Genomic DNA, 20,566 nt, shown 5'->3' with positions numbered 1-20,566 from the left:
TCCTTGAAATAAATGCAGATCATCAGTGGAAGACTGGAACAGCTAGTATAAAACTGAGATTTCTTTCTGTTAGGATTTTTAAAAATTTCCGTTGTGCTCCCAGAAGACAGAAATCTGTGCTATATTGTTTGCTTTTAACTGAGGAAATTTGTATATTCCCCATTCCTTCCCATTTCCCATTACTTCTCCAGTTGATGCTGGTATTATCTTTCATCTGGACTTTTACATTTCTTGAACAATAGGGAAAAGTTCCCTAAAAATGAAGAAAGCCCCAAAAAAGGGCTTTAAATGCTCTGATGCTTTTCTACTTATTTTCTACTTAATAAAAAAAAAAAATATCCTGTATTTATTTTATTTTTAGAATACTGGAATGTAACAAAATTGTATTTTTATTCAGCTCATAAAGGACTAAATCTCCTTTTGAAAATTTGCTCAACTGACAATGAGCTGATGGCCAAGTTGCACAATAATGCAAAAAAAAAAAAAAGTTACACTTGAGTTAGCGGGGCTTTCTTTACACGTAATGTACATATCAATTACTTAGTGATGCATTATATGGTATAATCTAATTCAGCATGTCAAACTTTTCAACCCAATTTATAAATTCAGCTGCATCAGCCTCTGCATCATTTACAACAAGTAATTTTTAGCTTCTCTAGAAATCAGCTCCTATGGAAAAAAATGGCTAGATTTATTGTATGTGTTATACTCTGGGACCTAGTTTGCTCAGTGAGCAAAATGAATGCAGTGAGTTTCACACAGTAGAACTAGATATTGTGTATTGTATTTTGTATGCTGAGCCTTTTTCCTTCTTTTCTCTCTCTCTTTCTTTCTCTTTTTTTTCCCCCCTCCAATAGAGCTATCCAGTCTTGAATATGTCAGTGTGCCTTGAATGTGCAGTCACATTCTGAGGTATGTCTTTGAACTCTTCAGTGGTGCTTTGCATTTCTTTGAGACCTTTTATGGGAAGGAAATAGAGAAATGTGGACTAAAATGCTGTGTGGTTGTCTCATTATTTCCCTTCCATTAAAAAAAAAAAAAAAAAGAGTCAGTTTTTGTTAGACAGGGACACCTCCGTTATATAGTATATTCAGCATCTACTGTGCATGGCTCCATACTGATACTTGCAGACAGCATGGGGTATGGCGTACCAATTTAGAAGGCCAAGACAATAGTTCTGTATCTGCTCCGAACAAAGAAATTATCATCCCCAGCTAGCAATTACTTTGACAAAAGGATAAATTGATTTTCAACACATATTCCTAGCTGTTTTTTAAATTTTATTTTTTAAAATAGCAAAAAAAGCCCGACCACCCTAGAGAAAGATGAAGACTAATGGCTAGTAATCAGAGGATAATAAAGTGTGACCAGAAAAATTAGAAGCTCCCCTGCAGCTCTAATTAAGCCAGTAGGAAACATATCTGCAGAAGGATGGCAGAATGGGACCTGTAAATACACGCTCCTCTTTAGGGCAGGATTCTGTCACTCTTCCTCAGGCAAAGTAACATTTTGGTACCTAAATGGTCACAATCAGCAGGCAGTATGGCATTTGGTGAGTTTCAACTGGAGAAGCTTGTGCCGCAACACTTGATACACAGTCAACTGCCTCTGTACTGCAGGGATGTTAAGTGGTGAGTGTCACCATCCAGAGAGATATAAATTAAAGATATTTAAGGAGAAATTTCACAAAGGATTATTCTGGGATGTAAAAAGGGAAGCCAATAAAAGTTTGGTACAGAGGAGTACTCAGCGATTATACTAATGTATTTTATGAGGTTCCTTTTAATTAAATTTACTGTTTTAACAGATTTTATTTCTACATGTGTTAGGCATGAAGAGGAAAGAGGACAGTCTGAGATAGTTTTTCTAGAATTAAGGCAAATTTTTTCCTCATAGTTGTGAATATATCTTTTGCTCAGTGACTGTGTTTATCTTTTAAGTGTTGGGGACTCTGGCTTTACTATCTCAGTTAATTCTCTGCTCTAACACTCATAAAGTGTAATGCACTAAACAAGTTTAATTTTCAAAATCTATTTTGCACATGCCCTTTTGACAGAGACATTCCACAAGCAGATATCTTTTTGTACTGTATGTTGGGCACAGCATCTGACAGAGATTACTGTATAACCTGAAGTAAAAGTATTGGGGTAAAATACAAGACTGTATACATGGGATTTCATCCAGAGCACTCAGCCAAAAGAAATACTGAACCACCGCTAAATCATCCTAATGAGTTAAGTATTGTGTGTGGTTTTGTTATTTTAAGCAAATGCACTTGTATTTGTTTCTGGAACTGTAAGGGATCAGTCAAGCAAACTTTCTGTGAAAGTAAAAAAACCTATGTTCATAAAACTTACGCTGCCTTACTTTCTTGGTGGCAAAGTATTTAAAATAATTGTTCAATGAAAGGCTAAACATTTTCCTGGAAAACTCATTTAACTCAAGAATTAACCATGGAGGGTGTCCACTCCACTGTGTAAAATAATAAACTTAATTCTCTCTTTTTCTGTTTTACCTTTAATACATAGCCACCTTTATAAGATCCATATGTGACACATAACTAGGTATTTTCATTTGAAAAACACCCGACACCCCAACCCATACAAAGAATTAAACTTGCAGGCCTAAGAAAAACATTTGACTGGTTTCCAGTTTAAATTGGGGGTGATGGACTGGAGAGAGGGGCAAGGTAAGAAGGAAATGGTACATCTCAGCCTAGGCTTAGTGTTGGGTTGCCAAAACAGAGGTTTTCAATAGGAAAAAAAAAGAACTGCCTCAGCCTTTACGCTCTTCTCCAGTTTTCTGTGGGTGTAGGGATTAAGTGCCTTCTGCAGTTCATACATGAATGGCTTCCCTCCCAGATGTGAAACATCTTCCAGACAGCTTGGCTGTGAGGTCTGGAAACATCTGCTGCTCTCTCTTCTCCGCCTCTTAGACTGTGATGGGTATAATAACGGAAGAACAAAAGGGGTAATTCCTGCGTATTTTCATTGTTTGCTTTTGAATAGGAGTTGGAAGTTTTTCTTTGCATGCTTTCCACTTGCTATTGTGGGCAGTGAAACAAGGCACCATGCAACACAGCATCGTAGTTTGTGGGGGGTAACTCTAGTGGGCAAGACACCTTCAAAATGATTCTGGTTGGTAGAGGGCTTCCAGCCAAGGACCATTAGACATGAGGCCTGAGGCAGTGGGGCACAGAGTAAAAGCAACTTCATTATATCTTTTGAGGTCTCCCAAATCTTAGCTCACTGAGAGAGAGAATTCATTACTGCTATAATTTAGGGTAGTCACATGTGCAACCCAAGGGTTCTTCCATCAGCCACATGTTGCTGGAGTCCATCGGGCTGGGACCACGCCATCTCCTGGTTTTGAAATGCCACCCACTATCTCAGCTGTCTGTTAATCAAGGGTTGTCCTTCTGGAAAAGCCATCCGATGGTCATTTATGGCAATGTGTGAGACTCACAGGAACAGAAGAGGGGGACTGCAGGCTACTGCCCTTTCCTTAGTCTTCCCCAGGCAGTCTCACTCTCAGCAGCACTGGTTTGCTCATACACAGTATGCAAATACATTGTTCTGGCTGGATTTTCTGCGTTCACACCTCTCCCCTCTAAAGAAATCCTCAACCTAACCACTCTATAAGATATTTCACTGAGCAGTACCTACAACTGAAATGATTTAAGGGATTTTCACTCTATAATATGGAAAGACCAAATCCAGTATAGAACTGGTTTTTTTGCTTTTCCTTATAAATCTTCGGTATTTAAAAATCATAAAAAGACATAATTCAGTTTATGGGGTTTTAAAACAATAATCCTTCTCACCTCTTTGAGATTTTGCTAAGTTTCAGCTAAGTGCCTTATTGGTGTATTTTTTCCAGCTGTAGCCAAAAAAGACCTATTTTGGCATAGATGTCACCACTTCGAAAGAGCAGATACCTATAAACGCAGAGAATGTGGTTTCGGTTTTATCATTACAGGATAAGGCACAGTGTGTCCATTACCAACAGCTGGAAAATGAGATAATGACTAGAAGTGACATTATTGTGTTTCTCATGGATGCTTTACTGGGAAAGTTCAGAGGGGTGGAGATGCTTGTGACAGAGACAGCTCAACAGGGATTTTTCACTTTGTGTCACATGATAGTTTAAAAAAAAATCTGCTAAGAGATTCAGAGGTGAACTGAACAGCTTGAGTCTAGTGCAAAAATCAATGCACACAAATCGTTTAGGTACCAGTTCTGCTCTACAATATACGTGTATGCCTACAATTTATAAATGCATCTATCTGAGAAATCATGCCTTTAGAGCTTGTTGCCTACTTCATCTCTGCCACAGGTTTCTGTGTTGAAGTGAGGTGAGTAGATGTTTGCATGGGTACCTCAACCTCCTTTTTGCAGAATGGGACAGCAGAATCCTATCTGAACACAGTATTGCAGGCAGTTCAGGAGGTGGTGAGTTCCTCTCCCCTGTCTCCATTTGTTCACCTATGCTAGAGCTTGCTCTGTTGAGCAGCTGCACTGTCGGCCATCTGCTGAATAAGGATATTTCTGCACAACACCTTTTTCAGGCAGAAGCACCCACATGGCCCATGTGCGGGGCCGACCAAAAGTCCCATGGCTACCATGAACCTGAGCTCATCATCCCTGCAGGCAGGTTATCCGCTGCTAAACCTGATAAAGCCACCTGCATGCTGGTCTGTTGGGAGGGCAAGCAAGCTAAGCCAGGGCAACTCAGGTGGAAGGCAGAAAATGCTTGTGTAAGCCAGGCAAATATCACAGAGGCTGTATCTCAAGTCTGCTTCAGTTTCCACATTCAAATGTCTTCTTCAGTGTTATTGTTTTAAGTGAAATCTAACCTTGATTATGTGGCAGGGACCTATTACGTTATTTGACTGTCAGGCGCTAAACACATTTGCAGTACAGTATTTGATTATAAAATGTTAACGGCATTTGCGGTATTGCCATAATAGCTACATATCCCAGCTACTACTAACAAGGCCTTACCATGCCACTCATTTCACAAATCTGGAGTAAAAGATGGTCCTTGTCACCGAGACTGTGAAGTTTAGAGAGAGACGTGTCTGAGCGCTGAACATAAGCACAGAGAAACCTGCCTGAAGTCTTAATAGCCAGCCAGTGGGAGAGCCAGGGATAAAAAACATGTTCCCTGACCCCTGGTTGTGCTGTGCTCACTTGATCACTTAATTTTTAAATAAATCTGGTGTTTAAAGTGCTGTTTATGATTATCGTTCCAAGGGAAGTTGATAAGGTCAATGAACAAGCAGCTAAGACAGAAGAGAGTTATATTTGAAGGTGCCATAGTGCACAGGCACTGCAAACATGGACAGGGGTGGCGAATTTTGAAGAATGGTGGTGTAATAAACTGAGCTAACCTGTGAAGTGGGGAAAAATATCAGGCTTTCTTGTCTGAGCAAGTGTCAGGATGTGGGGGAGTACTGAAGCAGAGGAGGGAAAAGCACAGGGGAGAACATATGGATGTGTCTTCTGCTCTTGCAGTCACAGTCTCCTATGCAGGGGAAGGTCACGGTGTTCTTAAACACAGTATGCTGCAGCTGAAAGGCAGGTAATCAGAAAAATCCACTAAAAACTATATGCATATATGAAGATGCATGTCTTTGTATATACAAACACAAAACTTTAACTTATGGTAGAAGGTTGACCAAAATTGCATTTAATTTTATTGCCTTGTTTAGTCAAGAATATGTGATTCACGTTCAAGTTCCAACAGAAGCTAAAAACATCTCATCTGTGTAAATCACAGTGGGTGTCTGGTACATCAAAACTGTGTGAGTAACTGATGGGACATGGTAGGGATCTGGTGGTAACTCTTCTCAGTTCTGACCTCAACAGTGGCTCATCTTGTTCAGTAGCAAGAACTGATCAGCGCTTGAATCTATTCATCATCTTCAGTTTAAATGTGTATTATATATCAAATATCCTCCTGAATATTGTCCTTTTATATAACTACATTTTGAGGAAAATAGTTAAAGGGTAGAAGATTTACTCAAGAAGCAGATAATAAATACAGTATTTATTTTAATAAAATGATTTCTAAATTAAATTCATTTTCATTTTTTCAATACAATTTGTAGCCATGCAACATGGGATTCAGTCTTCTCCTGCTGAAGCTGATCACAAAGCATTTCCTGACTTCCGTGTAAACAAATGGTTTCCTTGGGTCTCATTTTAGCAAAAGGTTTGTGTTCCAGCTTAACTAAAGATGGGCTAGAGACCTGTTGGTGTCCAACAGTCTAAAGTTAGTGTAAAAGCTTTGAGGATTAATTGCTTAAGTAGTATAAGAAAGCAAATTCTCTTAAAAATTGTTGGAGCTAGTCATCTTTTCCATCAGTAGCCCATGTGGAATAGAGTTTGTGGTGTTAGTCCAGTTGTCTGTCTTCATATTACCAAAATAATTTGGTTTGGAGTGCTACTCCCTTTGTCCATTTGAATAAGTATGTATGCCACGGGCAGCCAGAAGTTGTTGGGCTCAGAGATATCTGCAGGCTAGTCTTCTTACTTGCACTGACAAACAGCTATATAAGTTAAGGAGTGTCCATATGCCATTTGTTCTTTTCAACCAACCATGTGAGAAAGTTTGCTTTCAAAGTGGTTTTACTGCTTTGATCCCATTCCTCCATGTCTTTTACTGCTTCTTACTTTCTATTCTCTATTACTTTTCATTGTTTCCCATTATTAATACTTCCTTACCCTTGATATGTCCCCCAGGGCTCTTATTCTGCATGTGGTGAGCACTGTCCCATGCATGAAGCTTCTTTTGTCATCAAGGGATGACTGATAAGTTTTATTTGAAATCCCATGAAAGCTCAGAAAACCAACTCTCATCTGTGTCCCTGTAGAGAAACCTTGACACCTACTGATGCTCTTTTTATGTGTTGTTTACTCTAGGTATTAATGTGCGCTGGGGCAGTGCCATATCTGGACGAGAGTAGCAGAGATCCCTTCTTGTGCACTTGAAGCTCTCTCTGAGTGAGTCTGGTGTACCAGATATCATATTCACCTGGCAGTGTCCTGCTTCCTACAACCTCTGAGTACAATGTTGGAGAATCAGTAGCATTTCAGGCTTTCAAAATATGAATGGGAGACATGGCTAGACCCTTGATGCTATTTTCAGTATGTCCTGTGGTTGATCATTCTCCACCTCATTTCCCATAGGAAATGTCCTCAGCTTTGCTGCTGAGCTTATGTGATTGTTGGCTCTGTGTCATCCCCTTTTCCGATCCTGCAGAATGGAAAATTGCTATCTGCCTTTCCTCTGGTTCTGCTGTGCACTTGTATATATGCAAGGTAAAATAAGATGGGGCACACGTGATTCCACCCCGCTAAGTTTGGTAACCACGAGGGCTTAAGAAGCCTGATCAGTGAAGGTACCCGTGCCAGAATCTGATGTTGCAGGAAAATTACATTTCCTAGGTAGGAATTTCAGTCTTCTGCCTGTCACAGATAGACTTTTTGATGTGTCTTATGATTGAAAAGGTATTACTCCTCTGTGGTAAGAAAGATTGAGCCAAAGAGTCTTGTTTTCTTCTTGGGGTATGACTAAATGTGTGCTCTCAATTTCAAACCCTAATACCTTGAAATCACCTGAGATACAGTTCATGTGTTAGCAGTCTTTCCCCATCGCTGCCAATTTAAAGGTGAGATTGTGTCCTTCTGCTCACCTGGAGGGTGGGTTAGTTCCAAGCTATTGCAGCAAATCACCTAGATGTGGAGTCTCTCTGCTCTTTATGGCTGAGTTTAATTTAAACCAGGAGGTACATTTAAATGCTTGGCCTCCTTCCTCCAAAACTACAGCCTCTGGATGAAACAATACACAGCCATGACATCAAAAGTCAAGTTTTATACTTAGGAGGCTAGGCCATTCAGACATTCTCAACTTGTTGCTGGCAGGTCAAAGAGTATCTACAGAACTGGACAATCATTTGGATGTTAAGACATGTCATAGACCTGCCGAGGTGATGTTCTCTGTTAACCACGGATCAGTCTGCCAAAACTCTGTCCATGGAGGGAGCATCTTTTCAGACTCTGTCTCTCATTGATATTTGCAGGACATCAAGGAGTTCCTCTCACATCCGAGTTTATGAAATGCTAAGACAGCCAGAAATAATGCTGGATTTGTCAGGGAGGTAGCCAAGGTTGCTCTTCGAACAAAGGATTTTGAGACTCACTTCTAAGTGTCAATCTCTCAGTTGGATTGTAAATTGAAAGGAGCTGGGGGCCAAAGATGTCCACCAGCCTATATGCATGATCATGTATTCATTTAGTATAAGGAAGTAGACCCTAAATATTTATTTTGAAAAATTTAGGGTGAAAATGTCTCTAGCTTTAGCTAGAGGGGACATATAACCACCCAAAGTCAAAATGTGTGTATGGAAAATAACCCTCTCAGGTATTTTGGCTGCTGCTCACTCACTGGCATCCGAATTAACTACCTCAGCAGGAAGACCACAGGCTAAATGTTCTGGCTGGAATTTCATTTGGCTCAAAGGTCAGGACATCCTGGTGAAGCTCTACGATGGTATAGAGAAGCAAGCCTCCACTGCACCAGGCTGCCACTTTTGTTATTGCTGTTAGAATTCACATCCAGGTTAGAGTCTTAACCAACCAGAATAAAACATAGATGGTCTCTTACTGTGTATGACTTAGAGAACTTCAGTTCAGTTGAGGTCCTCTCAAATTCACACATGACTGATTCTAGTCAGGCACCGTGAATGTTATACCCTTTAAAAATGTTTTCCTTGAAATACATGAGAATGTAAAGAGCAGCCCAAGTACTCGAATATCTGGGAAACCAGCTTAGTATTGTTTGACAAATCCTCCCTGCTGAGCTAAATCAACCAATTAGTCATGCTAATGCTTGTTAATGACATTTCTGTTAGAAGAACAGTGTAATTTGGCTTTATTTCCAAATTCCTGCAACAAAAAAATAACATGTATTGACCCTGTATTGCAAATGAATGATGTTTCTGTGTTACTGAAACTTAAAAAGTGCCTGATTGGTTATACCTTACTATCATCTGCCGAGGCAACGACTCAGTAGTATTCTCACACCTTCCAGTAAAATTTCATGATACAGATCCCAGCAGAGACTATTAAATCAAACTTGGTACAGGCATGGCTACTTCTCTGAGAGAAGCATAACAGGCCTAAAGAAGCACTAACGGTGGGCTCATGTAAACAGAACCTATTAATTGCACCGGTGTCCACCTCCTCCTTGTCCTCCATTATGAGTCCATTTTGAAAGGGTAGCTCGTCTTTAATGGGTTAACTGATGCCACCTTAATAGAGAAGCTATAACATGACAAACAAATATAGTTTAATGCACCCTACTTTGAATGCAGAGTTCATATGTATTCCAGACAAAAGGCCAAACAAATTTACAACACTTCATGCATTTCTATAGCTGCGCATTTTTTACTGAAGGATATGTAAATCCTGCACTAATCAGAGGTTCTGGGATTCCAAATGCCACTAAAGGTTATGACCTGAAGCCCTGCTAATAGATGACTGAGGGCATAGACTAAGTAGTTCTGAATGACAGCAACCACAGGGTGTTTTGCATGAAAAGTAACCTCTAATAAATGACCTCTGCTTTTTTCCTTTCAAAGCTATGACAGTAATGAATATGAAAGGGGGAGCTTTGTACACACCGGGTGTTATTTACACCTAAACACTGCAAGAGTGTGGATTGTATGTGAGGGTTTCAGTTTGGCTGAAAACAGGAGGAAAGGGTGTCTGCTCTGCCTTAACAAACACTGCTGCACTTCTGCTGACTTCATTAACAATCCCTTTCTTAAACAGTGGTACCAAACAACAAGGTCACATTATTAAAGGAAACATTTCCTCCTTCATTATATGTATGTGCGTGTATATAAACATCTGCATAGATATAGGTATGTACGTATGTTTACTGGATGGGTTACAGGCTTCATGTGAAATCTCTTGGATTGCTGATAGATGAGTTCAAATTTCTGATGGTTTGTGACCTTTAGTTAGGCAGAACACTGTGTCTTTAGTGGTATGAACAAAACAAGGGTGTTTTTAATGGCAGAGTCTCTCCTTGTGTATGATATTTACACTTGGCCTTCTTGTAGGAAAACAGTTCTGCGATTTTTTTTCTTAAATGCAAACAGAACCAGAGCACTGAAAAAAAGAAATGGATTTCCTTTAAATAATGGTTATCAATTAGTGAATGTTTTAACATCTTGCTGGAGACCCTAGAGGGAGAATAGAGCAATTATGATTAGACCATCTTGTCTGTGCTCCTACCAGCACAGGATTGTTCCCAGTCCGGTACATAGCTTTGCCTTAGCCACCCTCCACGTAAATCACTTGCAATGTGTCTTTTACTGCTTTGGGGGCTCCCTTCCCTTCCCGGTTTCATTGTGTAAGGGCAGACCAGGATGGCAGAAGACAGGCAGGCAGGAGGGTGCTGGCTCCTTGGTGCAGTTGGGCACTGAGCCCTGCAGGTCCCCTTATAGCAACGCCAGCAGAGGGATTGTGTGGGGACACAGCTGGGTGGGTCATGGCAGAGGAATCCAGTTGTAGGGGCTTATACCTAACCACAAAACCCAGGGTCACGTCAGAGACTCCTGAGCTAGTGCGGCGAGGCACAGCCTGTCTCTTTGAGATGCAGGGTGCGGATGTGTCTGCCTGGGACCCAGCACCGTATGGCCAGCTCAGGCGGTGCTGGGAGGGAGGGTTAGCCCTCCGCTTCCCTCTGCCAGCCTGGTGTCACTGCAGCTTCCAGTTTGGGAGCCTGTGTGCTTAAACTGCATCTCAGGCTTTCCTGACAGTACTGCCCCGTAGGTGTACGGAAGGCCTGGCATCTTCAGGATGCTTAGGTGCCGTTCCTGCTGCTGAAAAGCTTGGCCCTGTACAGTGCCACCACTACACGCTGCTGTGCAGGCTGCCTCAAGTCACACATGTCACACATGGCAGTAAGGCAGCTCTGACACACCGCTTGCCCCCGAACCCCGTTAGCTTCCCTGTGCAAAGCCTGTTTGGGGTTTGAGCATGTGAGCATGCAGCATGTGGCCTGTGAAGAGAATCTTCCATAGACTAATGCACTTCATACTCCAGGAATCTTTTGCCTGATGTTCAACACAAGTTTTTTGCTTTTCTTAGTATTATTCAAATATTTTTTCATTAGTTAATTTTTAATACAGATGTTTTATGTGCAGATCATAGTTATGTTTGTTCAAGTATGACTGCCATTTTGTTAGGTGGCAATTTTGCCTGAGTAAGGAGGCCAAAGCAGTGTTTTAAAATGCACTCCTCATAAAAAATTAAGGAGCTATTCTTTATTTACATATTTACACAACACTCAATCCATCGTGTAAAGCTTTCTCTGCCTTAAACCCAAATCTCCGGGGTGTACTCTGTGCCTGGGGAAATTGGATGGCTCAGAGAAATGATAAAGAGATATCTGTCCATCCACCTATCTATCATTTTTTATACCATACTCATTACCATGGTCTCTGAGCTCCTATTACATGTACGGAGCCTTTCCCATTTCGGTACAGAGCTGGTCAGCAGAGACAGCAAAGCCATCGTTATTTTCTGAAGAGCACAAGCGTGCTGAAGGACTGGTTGCTCAGTCTGCTGTGGCCATTTGGCAGCAGCCAGTTTGTACAGAAGACAAATCCCTTTTATTAGCTGCCTGAGAAGTCTGGTTTGGCTTCTGGAAGATGCAGTTCAAATGGACTATGTGCAGAGAGTTAGCCTCAGGTATCAACATTGCTGCTCCCACATTCACTTCACGTCACCTCGAGAGAGAGGCTACCTCTTCCCTGCCTCCCTGACAGCTGCTTACCAGGAGGGGGACTTCAACTCTGAAAAAGCATCAAAAGACCTGGCAACTTTAACTTGGATAGACTGTCCAAGGGACTCTTCAAATTAACAGAAATAGCTGCATTTCTCATCCTCTTGCATGTAACTGTTTGGCCACTTTCAGGCCATGTCATCACACATTTGTCTCATTCTTACCCTGGGGTCCACCTGTTTCTCTGCAGAATTCACTTATTGTCTTTTGACTTGTGCTTCAATTTCAAGCTCTGGAGGACGGCATCTTTTTATTAGGTTGTATTCAGGGCCAGCCATAGCGGGGTCCTGATCCTTGACAAGGACCTGTAGGCATTCAGCAGCCAAATATTAGTTAACACTGATCATTACTAAGAATAAAGTAACATCACCACTCTGCAGCTTGCTTCAAGGCTGAATCTATTACAGCTGCTATTGCCACTGATTGTACCAGCGCTATTAGCCATCCTGTTGCCCATTTGTTTTAATCTTTTTTTCCTCCTGTGTTAGGAGCGAAAGTTTCAAATCCATCTTAGTTTGCCTACCACCTCTGTCAGACATACAGAAGCAGCCTGGAGCCCACTGTGCTCCAAGGAGGGCTCCTATTGGGATGTAGCAGCGTGGCCTGGGCATAATGCTGGGGTGTGGGCTCCACGATCTATAGGGTGGATGGATGCTCCAAACAAATACCTTCTTCTCCTTCTGCTGCTCCTGTGTCATGGAGCAGTGGAGAAGCAGGGAGAGGGGTAATTTTGTTCCTCTTTTATTGGTAAAGGGCAAAGTGATCTGTCCCAAATCACCAGCCCGAGAACAAGCATAGGGCTTAAAATTGCTGACTTGTCCCTTCTCTAATGCAGCCATCCCTCTCATTCAAGCATCCCTCTCATCCCAGCCTGGCTCAGACATACTGTAGTCTACTCTCAGCTTTAATTTAGAAATAGATACAGGCTTCATCAGTCGGTCAGCAGGAGTGGCAGCCAGCATTCAGCTCATGAAATGTATCCAAGACTAAAAGAGGAGGAAGACTGTGTTTTTGAAATAAATGTAGGGGAAAAATTGATAAATGGAAAATGAAGAGCTGGAACCCCCCTAGGCCAGACTCTGACAGGGCTTCGCGGATCATCTGTATCTAAAATTGGAAGGGTTTGATCCAGGCTTTCCTGTTCTTCACTTACAGAAACCTTCTGGCACACTACAGGCCAGCTGAGTAGAGCCAGGACAAAACTCAAAAAGGGATGATTAGTTTAACTTGAAATGCTTCATGGAAATGTTTCAAGTCTGACAGGTTTGTGGTGGAAGTCTGCCCCTTTTTCCTGGTCAGCTGTTGGGACCCTGGGAATCTGGCCATAATTTTGGGATTCCTTTAAAGCTGCAGTCTTTTGCAGCCTTGGAGGACCTTCTTTTAGGGCTGATGACTGACGTGCTCCAAAAAGAGACCATGGGACCTAGTACAGTACTCTGAACTTTTTATTTTCTCTCCTTTTCTTATGGTTGTCTTATGGAGGCAACAAAAATTAATTTTCTAGTAATGTACAATAGAAATGCATTTTATTTTAAAGATTACAGACCAGATTTTCAGCTCTTTCCAACCAGCCTAACTCAACTGATACTTTTGATTTATGCCAGCCTAAGGAAGAAATTGGGCAATTTAAATTTTAACTTCCTCTCCTAGGAACAATCCTTTCATTCCTGAAATCTGCAGATGAAGAATGAAACTCTAAAAAACCTGCTCAGTCTGGCCACAACTTGACTGCAGGACCCTGACAGCAGCAGTCTTGCACAGTGCGGTAAAGAGGCGATTAAAAGTTTTACTATCCGTTTTATCATCTCGGTTTTTACAATAAAGAGAGCTGTCACTGGTTTAGGATTATTTTACCTATGTCTATTCATTTTGTTTCATTGTCTTTACAAGTCTCACTTTCATTTCGTGCTGCTTGGGTTCTGCCCTTTTCAACTCCTCACGGATGAGTGGGGAAGAAAGAGCAGACTGGCCAACAAATTGAGAGTGTGAAAACTGAGCTTCCATGCCAATCTCTTCCTTCACCTAGGAGGAATAAAACCACCACAATTATATTTTTTTTCCCCTCTATTTTTATGGTGTCTTTGTATCTCAGAGGTAGACTAGACTGTTGTTGCTTATTGTGATCAAGCTGTACAAAAATATCCCTCACTGGATGCATGTATTTTAATGGTCTTGGAAATCCAGATAAAGATATTGTCAGTGTGCTGAGATATAGGTGGGGAAAGCAGAAATGAAGTGGTTTTCAGTCTGGCATTTGGAGGAGAGGAAGAAATGTTGGCAATGGAGACAGGCAACAGGACGAGAGAAGACAGGAGATGGGAAGGCAGAATGTAGAAATGCAAGTAGATAATAACATTTTAAAAGGCACCTTTGGGGTGTTTTAAGCTACTTCGGTAGTTTTGAAAATGTCAGTAAACAAATATTTGTACCATTAGATGCTTAAATTACTTCAGAGTTCTGTGTATTGTAGCTTTAAATTTTGTGCTTAAAAATAGGGATAATCATGTATGAGCTTAGAGGCTTTTCTTTCATACAGACAAGAAAAGTTCTTGAAATACTCAGTTTGGGGAGAGAGAGAGGATGGTATGTTTTCCAGGTGTCATGCAAGTTCAGAAGTCTTGCAATTTAAAAACACTGCTAAATACTGAAAATCTGTTCTGGGAATATTCATTCCAATTTATTAAAGAATTAGGGTCCAGCTGTGCTTACTTTCCACAATGGTTTGCTTTTGGGACATTTTTCATTTGCTTTTCCAGCAGTTTCTGTATCAGAAACATTGTTTTAAATGTCACAGTTGTCAAATCAATGAACTAAAACAGTATCACATGGCTTAATTTGAACAAGTAATGCACTTGGAATTTCAGATTTGGAATAACAGGCTTCCTGATCTGTTCACTGTCCTTCAGCAGTTGAAAACGGAGAAATTGGAGTAAGGTTAGGCTATGCCCTGTTCCACAGGGCTGCACAGAAGAAGGACGAGGGGAGGACGTTTGCTTATGTGTTTAACCTGGAAGTACCTATCTGTAATGGAAGTTCAAATCCCAGCCAAATAACTTGCTGTTTTGTCTATATCTGTCTATCTACCTATCTATATTTGATTTTGTCTCTGAAGGGTTTACCCACAGTCCATCTAAGTTTCAGTGGACTTTGATTAGAATTTAATGAAGTCCATATTAACTGCCTACTGAAAAAAAAACCCCAAACAAACCAGGAAAAGCTCTGATGTCAAGAGGAGTAAGGTCCTTTGCTTTAGGCTAACAACCGGATGCCACTATAGAAGGACCTTTTACCTGACACATAGGTTATTTATTTAGGATACAAGGAAATATCTCAAGATGGACATCCACAAATGGAGGCACCATAACCATGTCTAAATCTGAAATCTAGGTAACCAGAGTGGAGCCATTGGTCAAGGTCATGGAGCAGTTCTCTTTCTCCAGATTTTTTTCCCCTAATCCAGTGGCTTGCTGTCCTCTGCCTTCTCCCCTGTTTTCTTCACAGCCCTCCTACCCCCCAAACTTAGGTGTTAGTATAGCCCCAAATAGTAACACAGAGCTTTCCTCAGCACCAAAACTGATTAAGTCCCTCTCTAAGCTGCTTTCTTCTCCTTGCTGAGCATGGCATGTCAGGGATGAACCAACCAGGGACAGCTCAGTGCATAAGGAAGTATGGGATGTTGAGACTGCTGGGATGCTTTCAGAAAGGAATTTTGCTTCATGTTTTAATTCTGTGCTACAGAGTATGGATTAAATAGGCAAAATATATAAATGTCTGGAAAATCAAACCACTGCATAGGACATGCTTTTCAGTTAATTTTAAAGACTTTACCCACCCCTGTGGTTTAACCTTCAATATACAAGGGAAATATCAGGAAAGAAATTGGCTGGTTTAATCAGAAATGTCTACTTTACAGCCTGCCTATTTAAAAAAAAAAAAAAATTTCTGGTGAGTACCAAACTCTTGTCCTTCTCAAGAAGAATAATAAAATCATGTGCTGTGTAGGAGTGCGTTTAGAGAAGAATAGTTTTAAAAGAATGGATTGGATTAAAATGATAAGGAGGAAGACATGCAGAAAATTACAGAAATGGTTTAAAAATTGCAAAGATTTAGATTTATTTTACTTATCTGCTGGCATCATAATCTTCAGTGTTCACATTTTCAAGCTTTAGCTTACAATTAGAAATTTACATTAAAAAAGTAGTATGACTGCCAGACATCCTAGCAGATATTTGCAAGTGGAGGTTTTAGGAAAAGGTAGCAACACAATATGTGTATTGTTTAATTATGAGATATTGGTGGAGGAGACTTCTTTCACTAGGGAATTTTGGGAGAACAAACGTATTTTGTTAGCAGTAATAAGCATTCTTGCTGCAGTCACAAAGTTTCTCTACCTCACAGTAGTCACAGCTCAGGTTCATCCACTGATGTACGAAGTCTGTATCCCATGACATGAAATAAGCGAATATAGTCATTCATCATATCAAACTGCCTTGTTATCACTTTACCAAATTTTCCAACTCTTGTCACCTACTTGCCCTACTGTAGTTACTTATTTATCATTATCAATCCCTGTGCAGGAACAGCATACATTCAGGCTGGTACAACACTACTACAGAAAGTCTCTTCTGAGCAGAAATGGTGTGGTGTGTTGATTTGTGTCATGACTTTGTTATGCTGATATAGCTCTGCTGAATAGGGGTGGGAGCTGCTTGAGAGTTCACCCAACTCACAGGAAAACTGATCAAACTACCAAGAAGTGTTTTTGTTACATGATACAGTGATATAGCAGACTTCTGATTTTGAGGTAACACAACCCCTGAAGTTTGGCTATCAACAAGGAGAAAACACCTTTATTGAAGTCGCATTTAAATTTTGACTTAAATCTGTAAACTCAAAATCATGTCTAAGTGACAGCCAGCCAAACCTGACTCTTCTCATTTCTCTCCATGTCTGCAGTTTGAACACGCCTTTGATTTACAAAAATATTTCTGCAAACTCTTCTTTTTTTTAAGTAAGCAGTGCAATTAAGGTTTGAAAGGTGGCTAATGTTCAATTAACTTTATTATATATATTTGCTGGCTTTAGAGAATGGATCACCTTACCAAAATGTGAGCTGTTATGAATGTGTGTTTATGCATTGTGCATTCTTAGCCTGTCTCAAGATAAAAGTCTTGAAAGGAATTTAGATTCCCTAAATACATGCCAAGTGATTAGATCACAATAAATCTGAAAGGATCATAATAACATGCCTATTATAAATTATTTTGTTTCAAAGGAATTATTATAGTTAGTGGGTAAATATGCACCAGTGCCTTAGGGAATAACAGAAATTAAACCATGAAGTGTATATAACCTTGAAGGTCTGAGTAAAATTCAAAACACCAAGAAAAGAAGGCTGAAAATCTGGTCTGACACCATCTTTATGTTGCCTTGTGCTTCCTTTACATGCCAAAGTTTCCAAAGTGTGTGTGATTTAACTTGGTGCAATACAAGTGCTGCCTTTAATTTGGGGATACGGCGGCATGTGTTAAAAGACAAAATGTCAGCCAGATTGGATTTTCAGCTTTGAACACACTTGAGGTTATGGTTTTAAGTCAGGGCTTAACTGTCAATCTGACAAAGGGCTATTTTTTTTTTTTCTGTTGGCATGTTTAATTACATGAAACCAAATGCTCAGATGAGTGAGAAGAACTGGTAAAACTTTTCTCAGCCATAGAAGTAGGACTGCCTTTATATCTTACTAAATTCTAGGCTGTACCTACTCACAAGGTGTGGTCAAGAGTACAGGTTTCATTTGCACCTGGCAAGATGTGGTGTATAACTTTTCCTTCCTGAGAAGGCACAGTTTTTCATGTTTTTGACACTTTTGGAATACAAGGTATTTGAATTTGCCAAAGAAGCTCAAGTCATTGCAGAGTATGAGGGGTATTAAGCTGCATGTTGGTAGTTCTGTGGTCTGAACTGGGAACCAGTAAGTCTTCAGTTAGCGTCAGCATGCTGGCTTTCACTGTGTGCTAGTTTTGGCTGGGATAATTTTCTTCATAGTAGTTAGTATGGAGCTATGTTTTGGATTTGGGCTAAAAACAGTGTTGATAACACAGGGATGTTTTTGTTCCTGCTGAGCAGTGCTTACACAGAGTCAAGGCCTTTTCTGCTCCTCACACCTCCCCACCAGTGAGTAGGCTGGGGGTGCACAAGAAGCTGGGAGGGGACACAGCCGGGACAGCTGACCCCAACTGACCATATGACGTTATGCTCAGCGTATAAAGCTGAGGAAATGAGAAGGAAGGGGGGACATTCAGAGTGATGGTGTTTGTCTTCCCAAGTAACCATTACTTGTGATGGAGCCCTGTTTTCCTGAAGATGGCTGAACACCTGCCTGTCGATGGGAAGTGGTGAATGAATTCCTTGTTTTGCTTTGCTTGTGCACAGGGGTTTTGCTTTACCTGTTGAACTGTCTTTATCTCAACTCATGAATTTTCCCACTTTTACCCTTCAGATTCTTTCCCCTGTCTCACCGCGGGGAGGGGGAGTGAGTGAGCAGCTGTGTGGGGCTTAGCTGCTGGCTGGGGTTAAACCATGAGACACTGATGCAGTTCTCAGTAGTTGAGGCACTTAAACGAGTAAGGTCCTTAATAAGGAGTAAGGTCTTCCTTATGTAAAGATGTCCATGGTGTACATTCAGGGCTGACAGTGGAGGTGCCAGAGCTGAAGCTTCTACTTTAGGAATGGGAGACAACTCTAGACTTGGAAGGGTCCTTGCTCTGTAACATTTTCTCCACTTTGCTTTACTAACTGACTTTACTAGGCTCCTGAAACTCTCTTCCCACACTTAGATAGTCAGCCCTCTCCTTTGATGGGTATCTAGATGTTTCTTAGCAATGGGACTGAAAGACCAGTGTAAGCCCTTTAGTGATGTAGCTGCATTGTGATAACTTCAGACACTGTCTGCTTTGAGACACAGATAGAGGTAAAGAGCAAATATCAAGGACTTTTTTCACCACAAATCTATCAACAGGGAGATGATTTAAACATTCTGAAATCATGATGCCTGAAATCTCCTGTGCACAATGACATTGTCTCAAACCAAGAACACAAATTCAGGCTGGCAGTTACTGAAATGAAAGGGTTGATCCAGCCCTCTGAAGGCACTGACCTCCAGGCCCTCAACCAATTCCTCTGATACCTTCCAGGTGAGCTGAAAAAAACACTTGCAAACCCTGCATACAGGAGAGCATTCAGTGGCCCTTCTTCCCACGCTAGCTGTTGAAATGGAGAATAACATGGAGGAGGTGAGGTACTGATATGATGGTAACATCGTGATTCTGTCTGCAGTAACTAAGCTATTGAGTGCTGATACTACATCAGTATTTGTAGTACTAGTCTTTTTCCCTGGCCTTCACCAATCTCAGAATCACAGAATCACCTAGGTTGGAAAAGACCTTGAAGATCATCCAGTCCAACCATTAACCTCACACTGACAGATCCCAACTACACCATATCCCTCAGCGCTATGTCAGCTCTACTCTTAAACACCTCCAGGGATGGGGACTCCACCACCTCCCTGGGCAGCCCATTCCAACGCCTCACAACCCGTTCTGTAAAGAAATGCTTCCTAATATCCAGTCTAAACCTTCCCTGGCACAACTTGAGGCCATTCCCTCTTGTCCTATCGCTTCATACTTCATTAAAGAGACTCATCCCCAGCTCTCTGCTTTCAGGTAGCTGTAGAGGGCGATGAGGTCTCCCCTCAGCCTCCTCTTCTTCAGACTAAACACCCCCAGTTCCCTCAGCTGCTCCTCGTACGACCTGTGCTCCAGACCCTGCACCAGCTTCGTTGCCCTTCTCTGGACACGCTCGAGTCATTCAATGTCCTTTTTGTAGTGAGGGGCCCAAAACTGAACACAGGAATCGAGGGGCGGCCTCACCAGTGCCGAGTACAGGGGTCAGATCCCTTCCCTGTCCCTGCTGGCCACCCTATTGCTGACACAAGCCAGGATGCCATTGGCCTTCTTGGCCACCTGGGCACACTGCTGGCTCCTGTTCAGCCGGCTGTCAATCAACACCCCCAGGTCCCTCTCTGACTGGCAGCTCTCCAGCCACTCCTCCCCAAGCCTGTAGCGCTGCTGGGGGTTGTTGTGGCCCAAGGGCAGCCCCCGGCATTTGGCCTGATTGAAACTCCTCCTGTTGGGCTCAGCCCATGGCTCCAGCCTGTCCAGGTCTCTCTGCAGAGCCTCCCTACCCTCGAGCAGATCAACACTCCCACCCAACTTGGTGTCATCTGCAAACTGACTGAGGGTGCACTCGATCCCCTCGTCTAGATCATCAATAAAGATGTTAAACAGGAGTGGCCCCAACACCAAGCCCTGGGGGATGCCACTCATGACCGGCCGCCAACTGGATTTAACTCCATTCACCACAACTCTATGGGCCTGGCCATCCAGCCAGTTTTTTACTCTTTCCAAATCTTAATCTCTTTCCAAAGAGCTGGGGCAATTGTTTCTCTATGACCTTTCTGCTTTGGCAGAGAGGAGAAAAAGGAATGGTCTTCTTCCAGTTGGCAAGACTCCTCTCTCTATCCAGAAGCGCATCAGAGTAGACCAGTCTAGCATGTGGCCAGCATCAGCGGGCTCAAGAAAAGGAGGGAAGAAGTTCCATGGCAGGGGTACCACCACTTTCCCTAGCTCCCAGCAACCACCTCCAG

At 41.7% G+C, this 20,566-nt stretch overlaps 1 protein-coding gene across 1 annotated transcript in view; it reads left to right on the top strand.

Moving 5' to 3' along the window:
• ZNF516 (zinc finger protein 516) overlaps positions 1 to 20,566 on the top strand; it is a 163,553-nt gene that overhangs the window by 119,793 nt on the left and 23,194 nt on the right. Inside the window, exon 6 of the mRNA XM_074899318.1 lies at positions 858 to 912. Coding sequence (XP_074755419.1) covers positions 858 to 911 — 54 coding nt within the window. The 3' untranslated portion in view covers position 912. The remainder of the gene's footprint in view (positions 1 to 857; positions 913 to 20,566) is intronic.

This window comes from Athene noctua, chromosome 2 (genome assembly GCF_965140245.1).
Source record: "Athene noctua chromosome 2, bAthNoc1.hap1.1, whole genome shotgun sequence".
Classification (NCBI taxonomy): Eukaryota; Metazoa; Chordata; class Aves; order Strigiformes; family Strigidae; genus Athene; species Athene noctua.
The sequence above is the reverse complement of the archived record's forward strand: the minus strand, read 5'-3'. Positions and strand labels throughout refer to the sequence as shown.